Here is a 21,228-nt window from a genome sequence, read left to right on the forward strand (position 1 = left end):
AAAAGGCTCAGAAGACTTGGAAAACAGCCTAAAGCTACGAGGATAGAGGAGTAATAATATACCATAAGCATAACATTAACAACATAAGCAATTGACAAGGTCAATGATACTATTGTAGCTTTTAACTAAGTATATAAATTAATAGACAGATACTTTGCTAGAGTAAAGAATATGAGCTAATAATCTAAGGCAGGCAGCATGTCTTCATGGCATGAGTTATATTACAGTGATGCCAAGAAGTTTGGGGTTGGGAATGAAATTAAAATGACACTTTTTGAAATGTGCCATTTAATCAAGAGCAAACTGTGGGCATGATTGACCATGGTTAAAATAATATCACAAGGTAAAAGAGTCTTTTTAACTATTCAATTGTATTACAATAAATTGATTAGAATCTAACAGTTAAAAAAGCCAGGCAAGCTTCTTGTGTCAATTTTCCTGTTTGGTGGGGAAAACTTTCCTTTCCATCAAGTAAAACAACGTCTAGATATTAAGCTTAGAGTTCATGTGAAATGTTAAAGTAATTCCTCCTTGGTTAAGTTTTACAGGCGACTAAACTTCTCCCAGTCCCATGCCAGCCTTTCCAAATAACCCTAAACCATGCTTTTCTGTTCTCAGTTTTTCTGCCCCTTTTATGCAGCCATTCCATAACTGACTTTTCATATTACACAGAAGATCAGTTTGCCACCTCAGGCACAATCACTGGTGTGTGGAGTCCTGCATTCTGACCTCCGCACAGTGCTCCCAGAGGCAGAAGCCCCCCAAGTGTGCCTAGAACATTTCCTGATCATATCTCCTCTTATGGAGTCTGAATTACAGCACCATACAAAATCATGTGTTTAATAGTAACTTTTCGTGAATTGAATACATAAATTTAGCCTCCATGAAAAATAGTGGATTTATAAAGGTTTTACAACAATGAAACACACCAAATATGACCCGTACAAAGAGGACCTATACAGATTTCTCTATGTAGTTAGAGTTTCTTTACTATGATGCAAACAGATTACATATGAAGATAAGAATGAAATTCACGGCACCGGCTTTAATGGTGGATTTTGCAAGCACACAACCCTCTGAATCAGGATGAGACATGTACTTTTACACTGTTCTAATGGTCTGGGACAACCAGTAATTGGCAGCTGTATTTTCAGTCAGCTATCAGGTCTCTAAAATCATCCAGTTTTCCCCATCATGACACTTACACTTTTATTTCAACAACCCTGAAGCATGTATTTATTAAGAGAAGAATTTGCAAGATTAAAATCTCATGTTCTGCATATACTCTCCATTCTCTGAGGTCTTAAAGTTTCACAGCACACAAATGCTTTTGATATTTTATCTTTAGACCAAATTCTGACAGTGACACCTTCAAGAAATAGAAGTATGAAAAGATTGAATATAACAAAAAAAAATGATGAGCTACATTGACTGCAGCCATCCTTTTAATAAATGGTCTAACTCTGGTGAGGTTATCTGGCTATTGTTTTCTCAAACACTCATGTGTACTGTCTTGTAGGTAGACCAAAAATCAAATTCAGAACATGTTATGTAGATTCACTTAAAGGACATAAAATGAGTCCATGAATAACGGTTCCAATTCTTACCTGTGCAAAATAATTGTAAGAGGAAACCTAAAAATTAAATTATTTTTAAAAAAAGGTATGATCCTATTCTTCTAATATACGATGATATTTTCCAGTACCTTTGCCAATATTCCTTGGAGGTAGAGGAGGTGCACTACTTGTAACAGGTACTGCAGGCTGAATGGGAGGTGGACTGCCACTGAGTATTGCTCCATATGTTTCATTCTGTAATATGCTTGGCATAAATCCTCTTTGCTTGTCCTTAGCAATGTTCGCTGCATCTCTTGCCAAGGATGCTACATTAGGCTGAAGTTGGTTTGATCCAAGCTGGTAGAAGCTGACAGGCCTGTCCTCTCTCCGATTGGGACTGGGTTGCTTTAACACAATAAAAAAAGTAGTCATTGATACCACATGAGTTGTACTCATTTTATTTATTAGCTGATAGAAAGTTGTTAGTTTCCAGAAAGAAAAAATGGCTTCTAAAATGCATTTTTGTTGCTTTTAATACATAATCTGAAATATAAATTTTTGCCCTCTTCAAGAAAAAGTAGCTATGCACCCTAAAAACAACAACAAAAAATTCAAGGTGAATTGCAATTCAGAACTATTAATATATTCTCATTTTTTCTGCGGTACATTGCTGCAGAATAATATTGTATCCCTATATACACAAGACTATACTTCTGTAGATAACAAATATAGATTTTCAGACTGGATCAAGTAAAGTTTTCCTGCATCAGTAGGAACTACCCAGCAGTAGTTTCAAAACTAAATAAACAACTGAAGGTCCTAAGTCCCATCTGAAGTTCAGCAGAGCTAATTCCAAAATGGATGATCATGACCTCAACAGCCAGACAAGATTTCATGTAAGTATTCTACCCGTAGCTCAGCCTACAACAAATAAGTAGCCAAAACTTCTCATTAACTCTTTTTAGCTCACTAGTATCAATGGATAAATTTGGGAGACTACTTCAATTGGCAGCTGGGATGGAACATTGCTCATCCCACACACATTGTCAAATTGTATCTGACTGGATGTTTTTGAGATTTATAGCAAACACCTGCACTTAGCATTATTCTTCCTGTTTCAACAGCAAGAACATTATTGTTACCAAATGATAATTAAAGTAGCTAGAGTTACAAATTCATGTGGCTAATACAGCAGTGGGCTTCAACAATCCACAGCCCAGAGAGCATAAATATACCTTCAGAAACAGTGTTAGATAAACATGCCGTACTGACATATTGTCTGTATGAAATTAAAGTAACCATTTATAGTAATAGCATTTAGGCAGAATAAAGATTTACATCAACAGTATCACTAACAAGCAATTGATTTTCCTCTGAGTATGTTCAATGCTTTCTACTGGATTGGTCATGTAGGGCCTTTAGATATATTATAGCACAGCATCACAGCTCCAAGATTTATCAGAATGATGTACATGACAGTCCCTACCCTTGCTTTGGCTTAGCAGCATTACTCCTCACTGGCTGACACTCTCCGTTCCCTGACCTCTCCACTGTCCTAGTTCTGGGTCTTGTTTCAGCCCACACCTTCTTCTACTTTCTAAACCATCAGAAAATTTTTCTTTGTGTTTATGAATCAGGTTTTCACTGGCTTACCAAACTGAAGCAATTCAACACAGGGACAAATGTGTGCCAGAGTAGAGGCAAAAGCTGAGGCAGGACCAGGAAGCCACGGTGTACAACAACAGCAGAAACCAGTTAAATTATCTTAAACTTATTTTAGGTTAGACTCTCTTTTATGTGAAATATTCTGGACTAAAAGAATTTAAATTTCAGACATGATCTTTTCTGACATAGATTACAAAATCTATTCAATTGTCTTACCAGTCAGACACACCCACAATAGCTTGCCATTTAAAAACAAAATGATCCCAAGCAACAACAGTAGTCACCCAAGCAAACAATGGAGTCACAGACACTGAAACTCTGTGATTAATAGTCTTTAATCTCCTTTCAAAAGTCCCTGCAGTACAAATCTATTAACAGCAGGCAGCGAAGTAAGAGCTTCATTATTTTAGCCACACCGCTCAGTAGCAGATACCTTCCTATATGAGATGGAGGTCAGGGACTAGTCAAAAAAAAACCTACTCAGCTGCAGAAGGCAACTGGCAACAATGAAGAAAGTGAAGGACAAGAACAGATCAAAAAACAAATTTAGATCATGCCAAAAAGGGATTTGTATTTGTAAATTAGCAACAACTCTAACAGCTGGGAAAAAATGAGATCTCTAAAAGTTTCAATCTGTTTTATCAAAACCATCAACATTACTATTTTTATTATCTGGAGGGTGATAAAATATATAGGAATACATAAATGTGGGGATTGAGTATGCTCATGCAGAAGAACTGGATCTAGCAGCTCAAAGATTCCAGATTCGTCCAAAGTTACCAAAATTTTAAGGAAAAATCTTAAGAAGAGTCTCAGAAGGTAGAAACTGTGCTTTGAAAGGAATGGCCGGGGACACCTTCTATTGCTAAGTAATTCAAGTCAAGCACCAGAGGTAACATCTATCTTGGACCAGAGAGACAGGACATGGGGAAAAGAGTCCTATGCACACACAGTATTGTAAAAATGGTATTTTGCAACAGAGGAATTACTGATGCCAAAATTTGTCTCCAAAACATTTAAGTTAATTTAATGGTCTGATGACCTAACAATTTTAAAGAGATTCTATGAAAGTAATGGAAACAAACCTCTGACTGTCAGGTGTTAATACTTCTGAAAACAAAGAAAAACCCAACACACAAGGCTTGGTTTTATGTCATTAATTTAATGTTAGCAATTCATGCCCCAGTTGAGATGGGGGATTTTGCAAGAGAAGTATTAAAATGCTAAAGCCTGTAGAAAGAAAAAGTCAAATTTCATTATCCAGAGAAGAAAGGGTTTTTTTTTAGATGCTTTCAAAAAATGTTGTCTAATATCTGAAGACTAATACAAAGCCTATTATGTATTCCTTGTACTTTATAAGGAAAGTAGAAAAGGTATCATAAATTATAACACCACACATACACAAAGAACAAAAGCCAGTTCAATATTTACATTAAATACTTCAAATTATGAAAGTTTCAGGATGTCATCAGTATTTTGGAGACTACAAATAATTTCAAATTATTTGTCCCCTAGAAATTCATGTCATTTTTAGGTGTCAAAACACAGTAGTTTTTTACCTGTGTGTTTAGGTGCAAAAATACTTTTTCAAATTGGGCCCTAAACTAGGAAATTAAATTTTGAAAATGCAATTAATTTTCTGTGCTATTGAAATGTTTTGTAATGTGACCATAGTTCAAGCCATCTGGATATGGTCTTGGGCAACTTGCTTCAGGTGATTCTGCAGGGAGGTTAGACTTCCAACCACAACCATTCTATGATTCTGAACCTAAAATTACCACAACTCCACTATCCATTTCAGGTATGAAAAGCATGAAAATGAAAAATTATTTTATATGTGAGATTCAAAATTAAGACCCTACCCTGCTGTTGATGGATGTAGTTTATTTAATGCACAGTTTCAGTTGAAGACAAAACAATGCATAAACTGTTCTAAAAATAGAGTCATTGACTGGAGATGTTCCACAAACATGAGGAGATAGTCTGAGATGCCTTCCTTTGTAAAGGTAGTTTTCCTAGTTCATGTTAGATCTGCTTCACAATCAGCAGGAACTAAAAATTCCTGATGTATTGAAACCAACTATTGACTGGATTGAAAAGATGATATAACACATGGCTAATTATAATTTGGCACCACAGGGTCGTATTTAAGAAGAAAAAGAAGACAAATTATAATTCCAGAAATAAAAATTTCAGCTACTGCGTTTTACTACAGAAATTCATTTCACAGTGTCTTCATGCCTATAGAAAAAAGAGAAGTCATTGAAATAATTATGAACATCACACTTACATGTGTACAGAAAAATAATGTTGATACAAACCTGCAGCTTTTCATCCACATCATCATCACTTTCATCCAGATCTTCATGAAGTAACCGCCATTCATATTCTACATGAACGTGAGAATTAAATCTTCCAGACAGTGCCTGAGTAAGCTAAGGGAAAAAAAGACAGCTGTTGACACTTATGTTATGTGCAGTACTTATTTTAAAACAATATCATTAGAAGCAAACAAAGTCCACATATAGGAAGAATCTTTCCCAAGATGAAAAGTTACTGCATTGAAGTAAATTTAAATTAAGCTGTGTTACCAAATACAACACAAATAAAACAAAAGTAACTACTCATTTCATTAACCATCATAGGTCCATTCTCCATTTTCTGACAAAAAGCACTACATTGTTTTGATTTAGAAATTGAAATTCAAAGAAATTAACTGCAGAGCCTTCCTACTGTCCAGCAGCTCAACACTCCCACACAACTATGTGTCATCCATTAACCTATAAGGGAATCTTACTTGTGCATCTGTGACTAACAGCTCAATAGAATCACCCCGGCCTCAAAAATTTTAGCACTTCTGATGCATCTGAAGTAAAATATAAGTTTTTTTCTTAAAAGCATATAACTTTATGTAAGCATATAACTATTTCTGAAGACATAACTATTTCTAGTATACCACTATCGCATCTGGAATATATTCACTGAATATTCAGCTGTAAACTGTAAGCTGTTAAATAATCAGACATGAAATGCACACACAGAATGACTTGATACTCACCAGCTCTTCACAGTGAGTATGTTTTAATCGTTTAGCTATATCAAGTGGCGTCTCTCCTGCTTCATTTGCTATATTACAGCAAAAAAAGAAATGTATGATGAGAGGTCTCACTATTAACACGTCCATTACTAAAGACAAACCTGCATACTGAAGTACTAGACCAACACACTCGAGAACTCATCTCTTTCTCTCATAGGTAGGTCCAACTCACATCAACCCTCAACAAGCAATAGCAATTCAACGTGCCATATACATATGAATGACAGCCATGAAATGGCAGTATATAACTTGACAACAAAACAGCAATTAAAAATCTAAATCTGTTTAAACACTAAATGTAATATATGTCAATTTTAAACTTGAAATAAGCAGTGAATACTGATTCTAATAATGAAGATTATATTCACAGAATTCTGATAAACAATGGAGGAGAAAATGTACTTATTCCAACTTTACTGTTTCTTATCTGAAGCAATGACAAATAGGAAATCAAAGAACACATTACCCTTTTACCTATTTCAATAGAAGCCTTCCCTCTCAGCAGCAGTTTGAGGCACTCAACGTTGTCTGTTAGACAGCAATAATGCAGGGCTGTGCTACCTTTACAGGTTTGTTTATCTAGATTGCCACTTTTGGAGTACAAGAGAAAAGAAAGGTAATTAAACTTAAGTTTCCGGCCCTATATTATTAAGCCACTCTCTTTAGAGGATTTTCAAAGAATAAAATTACATTTGCAAATACAGTTTTAGTACTTTAGTATTTGTATTTATTTAGTATTTAGATTTTTTTACATAAAAGCAGTGTCAATATTTAGATTTCATACTTACCTGTTCTGCACTAAAAAATCAACTATATGAAGGGATGTTCGATCAACTGATCTAACAGCAAGGTGCAGCGCTGTTTCATCTTGCTCCTAAGAATAAAGTGACAAGACATTTGTTTCTTCTGAAGAAGAAGAAATTTTAGTAAGACATTAATCAAATCAATTAAGACATGTATTTTCAAAATATTCAAACATACTACCATTAAAACATTTGTGAACATTTACTTTGATCCTTTTGTTCCTTTAAAGTAAATAAATTAAAAAAAATGGGTTGAAAACTTCCAGATTATTGAATGATATAATGTTTAATGTTTCAATAAATTTAAAATAAGATAGTACTTGGAAACAATTCTAGATTAAAATATTTAGTATCTTCTTTTTTTGTTGTCAAATTACATCATTAAATGGACATGCATTCAGAACTGTGTTTCAGATACTATTTCAAATAACTTTTAATTAATGAGTGCATATTGCACTTACAACAATCTAATAAAATTTACAACACTTACATGTCCATTGGCCAGTGGAATTTTTTCTGTGAGATCCACACCGTCAGCATAAACTTGAACTAATCCAAGAATGTCTCTTGATTTCACTGCTTCACAAAGAGCATGCAATTTAGCTGCATTGTCTGCATGCTTCTTCCTTGCATATTTTCTCTCAATATACTTGGCAGTAATGTAATCTTTTCTTGCATTCCTGAAATTGAATATGATTTGCTTCTATAACTTTCAGCTGAAGATACACATTAGCATTTCCATAAATATATGCAAGTCATTTGAAATCATTATGATAATTTTTCTTTTTAATTATGCATGTAACCATGCAGTCTCATATTTCAAGTATGAAATGTAGTTACAGAAAATGAATCAAATATCCAATATAAAGACAGACCACGAATTTCTTCATCCAAATTCTGTGAGGATATTGAGATCAAGGCTACCCAGCTCTATGTACAGAAGATACATAAAAGCTTCATAATGTGGGTTTATGTTGCCTTGCAGGTTTATGTTTACCCAATGGTACTCCTACACGTGCTGGAAAAGGATGGAAGGCATGGGATACACAAAAAAAAAACAAAAAAAATGACAAAAAAAAACCAAACCCAAAACAAAAAACCCTTAAAAACCGCCACAACAACAAACCAAAAACAGACAACAAAAAAAAAAAAAATCTATCTTATATCTCTGCACAGACTATCCAGGCCTTGAATTTGAATTCACAGCAGTGAGCATGCTCTTTAAACTCTTCACCACAACTGTAACAGGAAGAATGTGTTGGAGCTTTTAGTGACATGTCTAAACTGAGATGAAAACTTAGTCCACCTGACTCAGCACAAGTTACCACTTCTGCTGCTGATGCTCAGTAACACATCCACTCCTCTTCCCATCACTGCAAGACAGGAGCTTGCTTGCCTCCCAAAGGCATAACTCCTTACCAGCTCTTGGGATGTACACAGCATTGCACAGAAGACATTTAACAAAGTCATCATCATCAAGATACTATGTAATAGGCAAGAAGTAAAAAATCCTAATAAATAATAATATATTGGATGAATGGATAACTCTTGTTCATAAAGCAATTGATAGTATTCAGGTTCTCATTTCAATAAAATAGCCCCAAATTTGATAAGCAGAAGTATCAAACTAAATGGTCCTTTTAAATAAAATTTTTTAGAACTGCTCTTAGCATATTAATCAACATATGGTAAAATTATTAGTAATTTAAATTATTAATATTAATAGTCTTATTAGTCAAAATTAGTAGTAGTCAAAAATTATCTAAACTGCCTTGTTTAAGACTGGTTTTGTCAGAATGCTAAAAATCTACCTAATGTAAAATCAGATTCATCCAGAGCCAATTCTTCTGTGTTTGTTTCTATACTGTTTACTAGCTCTTTTATGGTGAGTAGTATCCAGCCAAGTAGGCAGCTGTCCTTGCTGTATCTCTGCCATCACTGCTCAGTGCTTTCGAGGAATTCAGTTAAATGTTCTGTCTTCATTCCACATGGACTTCTGTCCGAGGTATAGTTTCTAAATGCTGTTCTTTATCTTTCAAGTAAATGTGCACTTTATTACAATTTCTGTTTTGTGTTCAAATAGCACAAAATTAATTGCTTTGGTTTTAATCCCTATCCTTGCATGTCTTTAAGGTTCCCAGCCAGTCACAGTTTATTTGTTTCTGTCCCACAATCCATGATTCAAAGAGTTGGTAAGATATTCCTTACTATAAGGGAAGGTACCAGACAGATAAAACTCAATAAAACAGACATGCAAAGCATCAGAAGAAAGGTTTACTCCTCAGCTATAAGACCATAAATAACATATTACACATCTTCCATGGCCTGTAAGTGCAAACCATAAAGACACAGCCCCTTAGCAATATTAAATTAAATGCCTGCCTTTCTCAGAAGTATCAGCTCATTACTTACATATCACTGCTTGGATTAGGTTTGACCATTTCATCAACTGGAAGACAGAATTCCATAATCTCATTAAATCCAGCATTCCCAATATTCTTTGCAAGCTGTTAAAAACCAAAATCCCACAGCTCAATTAATAAACATGTTCAGTTATTAGCCACACACATAACAAGGGGAGAAAAAGGGAACATGAGAGTTGAGACCTCTCATTTCCGATTCCTTGGTCTGCTGCTATGTCAGCAATAACAAACAGATTAGGGACTTTTTTTGGATGTGAATTTTCAACTGGGATTTAGTACATGAACAAATAACTCCAAAATAATCCATCAAGAAACCAGTTCATACAATAAATGCAAACACTTTGTGCTGGATAAGAACACACATTGGATCTGTCATGGAGCAGCTGATAAGTGGTAACTTCATTGTGTAGCAAAACTGAATAAATTTTTTCCTTTGGGGATTAAAGCTGTCTTCTAAAATAATGCTAAATAATTAATGGGTTAAGTATTTGTGAAGTCCTCCAATTTTTAATCCGAGACACATTTATATGTCAAACAACTGTGTTTTTTAAAAAAGCAACTCAGGACATAAAGATTTGAAAACACTAAAAATATGAAGCCTCTACTAACTTGAGTTCTAAGATAAGAAAAAATTTACAGGAGAACACTATGTTCCAGGAGGTTCCAATAAACCTTATGTTTCCAGCATAAACAGAACAGATGATTGCAGATACGAGCATCATAAAGCCAGGACATCTTCAAAAATTAAGCTTTCTTAAATTGTCTTTGTTCAGAGACAACTTCAGCATGGGAACATCTTGCTAAAGTGACAAAAAATATACTTATCTTAGAAGTATTTTACAGTACTATTTTTAAGTTAATAAAAGCAATTTGATTACCAAAAGTTCAGATGTTCCCAGCACATCTAATGTAAGTGACTGCATTCTGGAATAGTGAACACCAAGTTCTCTATGGATTCCTGAGCATTCAATGCAAGTTAAAATTCCCAAATTTGTTGAAAGCCAGGTAGGATCTGAAACAGAAGGCACCCACAGAATTAAAACTTATTCAGGCAATTACTTAATCTAGAAAATGTAGAAGACAGAAATGAAATTCTGTAAAACAAGAGTCTTGTACATTATTTATATTTTCTTTTTTTTTTTTAATTTATGTCTTTCCATTTACCTGGAAAAAAAAAACAACAACGGTATCTTTATTAATGCTGAAAGAAGTGAGGAAGTGAATTTTATTTTATTTTTGTGAAAGACATTGCTATACAAGGGAGCCCCTTAATCACTCCAGTTTGTCATTGTTCAAACAACTTTCAGAAACTGCATTTTCCCACCGGCAGTATAATGGTGTCACACTCTCACCTGGGCATACAGGTGCAGTTTAAACTGAAATAACAACATCTACAGGGTTGGAGTTCTTTTGTACTTCAAATAGAGACTTTAGACTAAACGAAGCAGAAGTGATTCACAAGTGCACACACCACACACTACAAGATTCTCACTCAACTACTTCAAAGATACTAAGGCTCATCCTTCTCTTTTCATAGCCGTCTACTGTCTTTTCTCCTGGTATTTTGCATTTACTACATCAGTCCCTCAGCTTCCAGCTAAATAATTAATTTTGGAAGATTTAGACAGCTTAGCAATAATTTGTTTGATAAAGGTTTGTTAGTTGCCATTTACACTCCCTTTTTTTAAGACAGCAGGCTTGACTCTTCCCATTGCCTTATACAATACCTATTGCTGGCAGTAACTTGATTTGTAAAGTGCATGTAGCATCAGAGCTGATGTTTGCAGCTAGAGTTTTACATCAAAAACACCTAAATCCTGCAGTGCCCCTGCAACATAAAAGAACACAGGAAACAGCAGGATTTTAAAAATAATTTGAAGAGCGTTAAAGTAGAAATTCATTGATCACCAAACCAACACTGCAAACCATAGCCAGCAGGAGCGTTCTTCTTAAAATGAATACAGCCTTATACATATTCCCTGTCTCAGTCAAACACCAAAAAAATAAAAAAAAAAGAAAGAAGGTGTTTTAAGAAAATGTTTCAAGTAACTTATGGCTGCCCAGTTTTACCTAAATCTTACATTATTAACACACATTTTATGTAAGTTCATTTGATTTATGTAAGCAAAAGCTACAATTACCAAAATAGATAATAGGAGAAAAATAAGCTTCTTAGTCACTTTTCTCCCCTCTGATAATAAGCATATAGTAAATCAATCTTACCAAAGTAGTTCCATTAAATTTTTAGCATATTCTACTGTGTGTATAATTTTTGTGAAATAATAAGTAAAAATGAAAGCATAAAACATTACCTTAAATATTCTCATGAGACAAAGAATTTTTACCAATTAGAAATATGCTTAATTGAGTCACCTTGTGCTCCACAGTCACAACAAACATCATTTCCAGTCATCCTCTGGACTTCTGTTATAATTTCTTTTGTCAGTTCTTGGACAATATTATTTTCTCCTGTGTTATCATCTCCTTTGAATGCATTATTTAAAGCTTCCTCTTTGCTGTTTTGTAGCACAGATGTCCATCTAAAATGGCAGTAAAATTTTGCTGTTAAGTCTTATGGCACTTCTGAAGTTCAAAGTAAGTCTCAGTAGATCACCAGTGTCAAAAATAAAATTAGCGAAGTAACTCACATTTGACATTCCTGTTCATCCTCTGCTTGAAAGTGGTATGTTCTGTCATCTGCACAATAAATAATTCACACACTGATTAAAAAAGTTATTGAAAAACCCAACTTGCTGAAATCTCTCAATGAAATCTAAAATTAATTGATTCCTGAGGTCTCTGTTCTCATCACTGGAGTGTGTTGACAGACTAAAAGTCTATTTAAGAAGTTTGACCTTGCTACCTACAGTTCATCTATGATTACATCCATGTTTACACAGGGTGGTTTGTTGCATTTTAAACAGAAGCTGCTTTCTTCAGTGCTGTGCTTTTATCACACGAGCAGCAGCAGGGCAAAGGAAATGTTCCTTGTTATGGATATAACCTCAGTAACCACAAATATAAAGTTCTGCTGGGAGGGAGGGGAGTAAAATATAGTCCATGTTTGAGGTTATCTGTGTATGTAAGAAAGACTTAAAGAGTTCAAATGAGCTCTTAAAACCCAGTAATCAAAAACTTAAAAAAAAATCTGCCAGACACAAAGTCCAAACTACAATGAGCATGAGCCCCAAGCTGTTTCAATTTTTCAGTTCACAATTTTCATTTTTTTACTTTACTACTTTTCTAATTCTAAACATTTTTATCATAGTGTACTACTAAAGAAAAAGGCATAACACATTTTAAGTCTATGGAGAATAAAATATGATACTGTTTAATGACTGAGCTGGAGTGAGAATAGTTGATGAGAATAACAGAAGTGAACCTACTGGCAAAAATATTCTAAGATGAAAATTTCTAAAGTTTGAAAAATATTCAGGCTAAAAGGTATTAAAAGATAGCTTCAAGCATGGAAAATATTAAGACAGTGAAGATATATGAAAGAACAGAAAGGAAAGTGCTACATTAAGAGATTTTATCTTGCCATGATACAGCAATTTGTATTTTGTAAAGAACAAGGAATATTTTTAACTCAACAGTAAAATGAAGTGAAAAAGTTTTCTGGAAAAGGCTAAGAGGCCAGTTATGCCTTTTCAAGTGTGTGGTAACATTGCAATGAGCTGATACTGGGCAAAACATGACATGGTCACCAAAAAAAGTGCAAAATTAAACGGGGAAGCCCAGTTGCTTGAGCAGAAATGTGCTGTGCTGCACACAGGCATTTGAGTCTATTCACACAAAAGCACAGCTTACATTTACAAATGCAGAAGAACTTTATGCTTCAATAAAGGAACAAATGAGGAATGTATTTATAGTCTTCTCCCCAGCTAATCTGAGATACATATTTCAGTAAAATATCCTAGTGAGAAAACAAAGGAAACACTCTACTAAACAATTTCATCTCATCCCATTCTGATCCAAAAATTACTCAGTTTTGGTGGGTTTAACATGGAGATTCTTTATCTCACCTTTCTATCTCTTATGAGATAATAAAACCAGAAAATGTTTTTAATATTTTCTTCACAGTTGCATAGCAACCACTAGACTTAAATTTTAAAAAGTTTTACAAGTATCATTTGATCTTGCGCAAAAGTTGTAACTTTTCAAGATGATCAGCTAGGACATTTTCAGTATGAGAAGTAATGTCATAGCAAAAAAAAATAGTTTATTGTAAGACAGCAGAAAATCAAACAGAATAAAGAAGTGAAGAGAGCTTTTAAAAATAAGTGGTTTTCAAAGAAAACAGTCACAGTGAGTTGCATTATGCTAAAATAACTGAAAGGTCAAATTGTCATAGGAAGGGATTTTGTAAAGGGAAGCATTCTGCAATGACAAAAATGCTCTAGTGGATTACTGACACATCTATAGAAGTAATGCAAAATTCTGCTATCAGCTGCAAGTAAAAAGACCTGAACAACAAACCTACGTGATATGAGGTCAAAACACTTTTTCTCCTCTGGATTTGTTTTCACTTGGCAGGTTAACAGATTGAGCTTTGCTGGAGGTCGGTTAGCCTATTTGAAGATAAAACATACATATTTTAGTACATCCCTATTGACTGAAGCCTGCAGACTGAAAGCACAGGATAACATCCCACTGGCCAAAAAGACTTGACAAATGGCTGATAAACTTTTAAGATCCCCAGGTGTTCATTGATTTTTCTTCTGCATCACAGTTCATAAGCTACTTTTATTTGACTATTTTGTTTACTGGTAACTGGATTCACACTAGAATTCTGAAAGGAAGAAGGGTAGAATCTCTTCAATTACCATTAACCAGAAACACTTACCTGAAGGAACTGGGTCCAAAAAAGAGACAGGGTCATCCTTATGTTTAATCCCCTAACATTCAGAGATTTAGTTTTAAAAAACTACTTGTTGAATTTTCAATAATTAATTATTTTGACTCCTGCTAATGTGTTTAAGGGGTCCCCAGATAACCAGTTAAGAACAGATGCTGAATTTTTAAATCAGTAAAGGGAACCAAGTGAAGGAAAATAAGAAGTTTTCACAGAGAAGTCTTGCAGCAAACATATATAAAAATAAACATTTATAAAATAAAAATATTGTAGGTGATTACTTAAAAAACTAGTGAAATAATGTATATTTGATAGCAATAAATATTTTTTAGTCAAGTTCCTCTCAGCTATTCAGTTTCTTTTTAAATAAAAAGTGACAGAGTTCTACTAAGAGCAAGATTCACAAGGAACTTGCATTTTGAAAGACTCAAAGGCTACAAAGACTTTTCTAACAGCACCTCTGCACTCTTCTTTCCCCTAACCTTCCTGAGCTACACACCTGGGGTAAGACTTAGACTCGTTTGCAACCTTGATTTGAAGAATGGTTTTAATTTCCTACAATTGATGACTAGTTTCATTCTTCTTTTAGAATAATTAAATCAGAATGTAGATTTAACTAGTCAGCCTTTGCTCTAGACAATACTATCTAAAAAACAGTAATTTAAACCATTAGGGAAGGACTATTATAAGGATAGTAATATTCCCAAACACATTACCACACTTATTGTTGCATTCTAACAGTATTAATAGATTAAGTTGCTAAAGTAAGATTTAAACTATTACCAAATGAAGCTATACTATCACATAATGTCATTAAATTGCAATGAATCATAAGAAATGTAGACATTCTCACAATCTCATCTAAATTTACTGATGAAAACATTTAATTAAAAAAAAAAACCACAAGGGAGAAGTCAAAATATTGCAGATTCCCTTGAAACAATCTGATAAAACAATGTAGCTGGCCAAAAAGAACAGTTCCATCATATCTGAGGACCAGTTTAAAAAAATCAAAACTATGTGCAAACATAAGCAAGGAAACAATTATGTATTTTTTTCCTGTTAGGAAAAAAAAATTTTAAAAAATTAAAAAAAAAACAACAAAAAACAAAAAACAAATCATGGTGTCCTTGAGAAATAGCAGGCTCATGCTTTGCCCAGCATAAGCAGCAGACAAAACAAAGCCATGCAAGCTTTGAAACAATAAACCTGCAGGTCACTTGCTGGGCAATGTAAAACAAATTATACCCAAGAGAGGCTTTGGAGGCAGCAAGATGACAATTTATTGACAATTGCATTGTATTCTCTGCCTAATAAATAGCTTTTCAAATTCCAGGCTTCCTTTTAGTAGTAAAAGTGCATACAGTTTTAATTATTTAGTTATAAATTATATATAAATATAAAAACATATTTATAAATTATTAATTATATAGACACTGGGCAACTCATATATATCTTTCTCACAGGCTCTATCAGAATGTAAAAATGCAATTCGTGTTTAAAAGAAGATCCCCTTGCCCCAGGACTTTGGATCTGAAGTGCATTTGGGATCTAATTAGTTTTTTTTTAATTTATGAAGCATAAAGCTGTAAATGAATGCAGTAAAATTCTTCAGAGAGGTCTGAAGGACCTATGCACACAGGACTTGTCCCTCTGGACAGGAGAATGCAGAAGAACTCAGTATCACAATCTGAGAACCCAAAGAAATGGCTGCGACAATAACATATCCTGGGCCAATATGCTGATCTTGGAATCCATACATATTCTTGAGCTTTTATCTGAAGAACTCCTAACCTGATGTCAGCATTAACAAGAATATTAAAAACCCTGTGCATGTGTCTGATAGCACCTCATTCATGTTTCCATCCTGCAGCCGAAACACAGTTTATCTCCAGCAGCCTCCCTGGCCCGTGACTGTTGCTTGCGGACAGCACACTTCCATCACATGGCAGGTGCTGCCTGGAGAGAAGTTGAAGCTTAAAGACAAAGGGAAGTAAGGCTGTGTGAGGGAAGGGAGATAAGGCTCCTTAGCCACACTGATTCAGACACTTGGCAGGATTAAGATAAACTAGACATGGAAAAGACTAATAACTGTAACTATTACACTACTTGTTTGAAACCTCTGAGATCCACTTTCCTGATTGAGTCTCTGATTAGATAATTAGATTTCAGATTACTGCTGAGTTTTTGGACACCCACGTTAACATGCCAACACCCTGAAAACTGCTGCCACCTTCATGCCATACACAGACCTGAGCATCAACTGGTGTTCCTTCCTGCAGAAATGGCAAACCTCTATCCAGCAAAACTGACTTATAAACTGTTCTAGCAACAAACAGAAGAGTAGGAATCAAAAAGTTAGGTATCTGAGACAATACTATTGTAGCTCTATGAGCTATAGAGCTGATTTTACAAAAGGCGTGAGCAAATATGTCCACTTAACAGACTGGCTGGCTGATTTCATCATGCATTTTTTCTGGATTTTAGTGATCAACTTCAGAATAAAAAGATGAAATATGATTGTTCTGCCTTCAGATTGTCCTTTTAATCATCATGGTGAAGTTTTCAGCAGTAAAGAAAGAATAACAAAAAAAAGATTTGATAAAGAGTCTCTCTTATATTCTTTTCTTTTCAACCAACCAGTGAACCTTCTTTAAACACAAATCCAGCTTTGAGGAGTCCAATATTTCTGAAATCTTTTTGCCTTGTGACTTCTTGATCTGGAAAGGACTTGGGAATTCCTAATTACATGTTTCAATCTTCTATCATTGTTTTTTCATCCATGTATGTTAAATGTACAAATGCTGATTTCTTAGAAGCTATTAGTTGTCTAAAAGTATAACTTCTGCACATCTGCCAATGCAGGCAGGCACATACAGGGTCAGCTGGGTGACTGACAGAGAACCAAACATATTCTCTTCATCCATCAGACCACTTGGCAGGCAAGTTTAAGCACCTATAATTGCTTAAAGATAGCTGTTCTAGAGGCTGACAAAGCAGTCCCTCATAAAGGGTACATGACAAAAGAAGAGAAATTCATGAAGAATACTTAGCCCTTAAAGGAGAAGTATTTACAAATTTGTACTTGATAAAGAAAGCAAAACTGACAATTGAATTTCTGAGATTTTGACAAACTGCTGGGATGAGAGAACAACATATTATATTTCAGAGACCAGGAGATATCAGCCCTGAGAAGCTTGGAAATAAATGTCATTCCTTTCAATTTCTCAGAAGACATTCAGAGCAGTCTAGAAAATTTTTAACAAACAAAATCACTTCTATCTGTATCAGTGTCTGTGAAACATTCATTATTTTTTTACATAAACCTGTCATTGATACATAAGGGGGAAGTGAGCAAATAAGTGAAAAATACCTTTTAGGAGTATATTTTAAAACAAGAAGGGACTTTTCTAATGTTGTAATATAAAAACATCGAGACCAAACCCATAAAACACTCCTATCTAAATTCACATTTGAATATCTGCCTTAGGAACTGATTTCCAGCTACAGCTCCACTGATTTCAGTGGGAACTTAATGCTTCTAAAAATGCCAGACCATCTGGTAGACAGCTTATAAAAAGAGAAAAAAACAGTATTTTGATAGACTCTGTAACCATTCTTGCAAGTGAAAGTTTTCAAATTCTGCTCCACAAGTGGATTTTGTAGCCTCTGCCAGCTCTGAGCTTTCCCAACTACATTCCTACTGGTACCAGTAGGGCATGTCTAACATCAAGCACAATCACAGCACAAGGTGACACCAGCATAGAACACACCAAAAGACTTTTCTCCGACAAAGACACACTCCTACACACCCAAATGAGAAGCAGCATAAACAAATGGACAATTCCAACGCCATAGTAATGACTCTGCTTTGCAGGCCTGACTTAACACTCATCCTTAACTCCTGATTATCAATTCTGAAGGCAGCAGCTTGTGGTTAGATGCACAAATGAGAGATTGATTCACTTAAGCTGCCAGGGTCAACTTGTAGTCATAGCAACAGGCATAACAGGATGAAGAACAGAACAGTTCATAACAGGACCAAGAAACAGGACTGTTCATTACACCAAGAACGGGGAACTACTGTCACTGAGTTATTTTTTGCCTCAAGAAACTTTCTTAAAAGTTTTGAGAAAACAATATAAAAAATGTTACAGGAAAGCAAAACCAAGTTGAAGGCAAAGTGCAAAAGTCCAAACCATGAGAGCAGAAAGTTTTAAAATTTTAACAAATGCTTAATAGTTATAGTTAATGTGTTCAAATATTGGTAGCAGTAATAAAGAGGAATTTGTAACTCTCTATTTCCTGTCATTCTGGTAGAATTTGTTTTTAGACTTGATTTTCCCCAACAGCTACTCCTAAGGAGCTAACAGACTACCGTACAGCAGCATATCTAGGAGAGAAAAGCAATTCAGCATACTCTTAGTTTATCTTGCAAGTATGAAGAGCTTTTTAACTCATATCTAAAAAATGGCTTAATGCCCAGCCATACCTTAAAAAAAGAAAGAAGTTAGAATTTGTATTTTTAGATAGCCTGGTAAAATATGAACATTTACACAAACTGAGTCACTAAAAAAGCCTTTTGTTCCCATTAACAGTAATGAACATTAAAATAGCTGTATTTTTAGACACTGTATTTCTTGATATATTTCTAAAAGGCTGCCTTAAAAATATATCCCTCATATTTAAAACACTGCATCACAAATCTAGCTAATTCCAAATCATAAATATAGACCACCATAGCCTTTCTGTATTAGCAACCATGTACATAAAACACTGTAAACAAATACTTACTGTACCATGGGAAATTGTAAGAAAACCATTTTTAACTGAGCACTTCCTTTTCTGCCACACTTTTCTGATTCTATTTTAAAGGGGGACAAAAGAAGAAAGGTTTTAAATATATTTTATATTATATTGCTTGAGCTCTTAGGACGTAATACTTCTCCCAGCAAACTCCAGCAGTACTTACCCATCGCTTTTCTTGTACAGACTGCCACTCCGCTCAGTGCCATGTTCCTTGTTTCCCTGAGGCTGATGTAAACTGTAAGCTGTACTCTGACGGATTTGAGAATCCTGAAATAATCAACAGCAACTTGTGATGCATTCCAGACTATCAACCGAACTCCCCCCCCATTAATAAGATGCAGAGCTTTTCCCTCCTGCTCTAATCCAACACGCCAAATGAAACACCTTTTCTCCTCAGTGAGAGAGAACAAGATCCATTTCTTTTTTCAGAGGGCACAAAAAACATTTGAGAAGTATCCATTATCAACACCTGGCAAAATCTTTTTGCATGCTTTTATTTAGGTTTACTCTTGGCCTTAATATATGGGGGTTTTAACCCAAAACTTAATTGAGCAGTGGCTTTTCCAACTCATGTAAACACTGCAAGGTACAAACATCAAAGACTATTATTACCTGCAATTGCTAGCGCACTCTTCCATTGAAAAAATAATTACATACATCAATTTGAAGAAGTGATTTTCTTTGCGGAAACTGAGTCAAGTTATTGTCTGAAAAGCAGAAGAGTCCTCCTGGAAACATAGTTCAGGAGTCATACAGGAAAATTGAAAAGTCGTTTCCAAAAAAGAAAAATTTAAAGCAAAATATCTGTAAGAAAGTACAATTCTGAGACAGGAAGAGACATGGATTAATTGAACCCTTCTCACTGCACTCAGAACGACCTAGAGGCAGGACCCACTGCTGCCAGAGTCCAACTTCTTAAAAAATAAGAACCTGAAAATGAGGAATCTTATGTGTCACACCATATGAACAGCAGTAACATGACAGAATAGGCTTTTAAATGCACACAGTAACAATGACTATTACTTAAAATTTTCTTTTTTTTTTTATTTTCTACTGTCATTGCTCTATGGACACAATTACTCTCGTGCTATATATGGCATATAATACAAGTATAGTAAGGAAAAGATACAAAGCAGCTCACTTATATGACTATGAGCTATTCTAAACATGATGGTAGGGACAGAGCTCCAACATAGACCCCTGTTCAGAGAACTTAGGACTCCACACCTCCAAGATGCAGGATTTCAGGTTCATCCTGAATACACTGCTGGAGCTCAGCGGTCCTGAGAGCCATGACCTGAGCTCCACACAGGCTGCACAAGCACTCCTTGGTGTTTCAGAGGAAGCAACCTGTGTCCTCTCCCTGCCTCTCAGCAAGTCATCCAGAAAGCCATACCAGGTGGCTACAACATCATCTGAGCCTTTTAAAGGCCCTAAAGAACTACCACTTAGCTGTCTGTGCCTGAAAAAGCATCTCTTCAGATTTAAACCAGTCTATTTATCATTCCTTTCTAGTTTGTTTACATAGAATTATTTGGTTTTGCACTCTGCACAACATAAAGCCAGGACACCATTATTAAAATATTCCTGTCACTCATTAAAAACCACTGCACGCCTACATTTACTGACTTTTGAAGAAAATCTGATCTGACACTGCCTATTGTGCTCTACCAATGCCTTGATCTCTGCCTCCCATTAGGCAGTAAAGGAACTCCATTCCCAAGATTAGAGGCCTGACAGGAAATTAATTTCAGTTCTCCCCTTTCTCAATTATGTAAAGATTACTGATGACCTCCAACACCTGCTCATAGCACCATTCCCATTACTTTAGTCTGTGCTGCTACTTTCTGTGCATTATTTTCTGCCTCATTTCAGCTACCTCCCTTCATCTGTTTATGCTCAGCTGCTGTGTTTGGCCAAACTGGCAAACCAATGATACAAGCTTCCTGCCTTATTTCAGAAGGAGAGGAAGCTGCAGCAGCTGACGTGTATTTCCACACATTCATGACTATCAACAGTA

General features: G+C 35.1%; 1 protein-coding gene across 3 annotated transcripts in view; it reads right to left on the reverse strand.

Annotated features, from left to right (window-relative positions):
• ASAP2 (ArfGAP with SH3 domain, ankyrin repeat and PH domain 2) overlaps positions 1 to 21,228 on the reverse strand; it is an 85,459-nt gene that overhangs the window by 13,117 nt on the left and 51,114 nt on the right. For all 3 annotated transcript variants that reach the window (XM_058836388.1, XM_058836387.1, XM_058836386.1), the window contains exons 10-22: positions 19,372 to 19,475; positions 19,194 to 19,263; positions 14,028 to 14,115; positions 12,193 to 12,241; positions 11,918 to 12,084; positions 10,423 to 10,556; positions 9,534 to 9,628; positions 7,612 to 7,801; positions 7,107 to 7,192; positions 6,793 to 6,908; positions 6,280 to 6,347; positions 5,543 to 5,656; positions 1,706 to 1,961 (exon numbers count right to left, since the gene is read on the reverse strand). In XM_058836388.1, the coding sequence (XP_058692371.1) occupies positions 1,706 to 1,961; positions 5,543 to 5,656; positions 6,280 to 6,347; positions 6,793 to 6,908; positions 7,107 to 7,192; positions 7,612 to 7,801; positions 9,534 to 9,628; positions 10,423 to 10,556; positions 11,918 to 12,084; positions 12,193 to 12,241; positions 14,028 to 14,115; positions 19,194 to 19,263; positions 19,372 to 19,475 (1,537 nt within the window). The remainder of the gene's footprint in view (positions 1 to 1,705; positions 1,962 to 5,542; positions 5,657 to 6,279; positions 6,348 to 6,792; positions 6,909 to 7,106; positions 7,193 to 7,611; positions 7,802 to 9,533; positions 9,629 to 10,422; positions 10,557 to 11,917; positions 12,085 to 12,192; positions 12,242 to 14,027; positions 14,116 to 19,193; positions 19,264 to 19,371; positions 19,476 to 21,228) is intronic.

The sequence above is a fragment of the Poecile atricapillus genome, chromosome 3, assembly GCF_030490865.1.
Source record: "Poecile atricapillus isolate bPoeAtr1 chromosome 3, bPoeAtr1.hap1, whole genome shotgun sequence".
Classification (NCBI taxonomy): Eukaryota; Metazoa; Chordata; class Aves; order Passeriformes; family Paridae; genus Poecile; species Poecile atricapillus.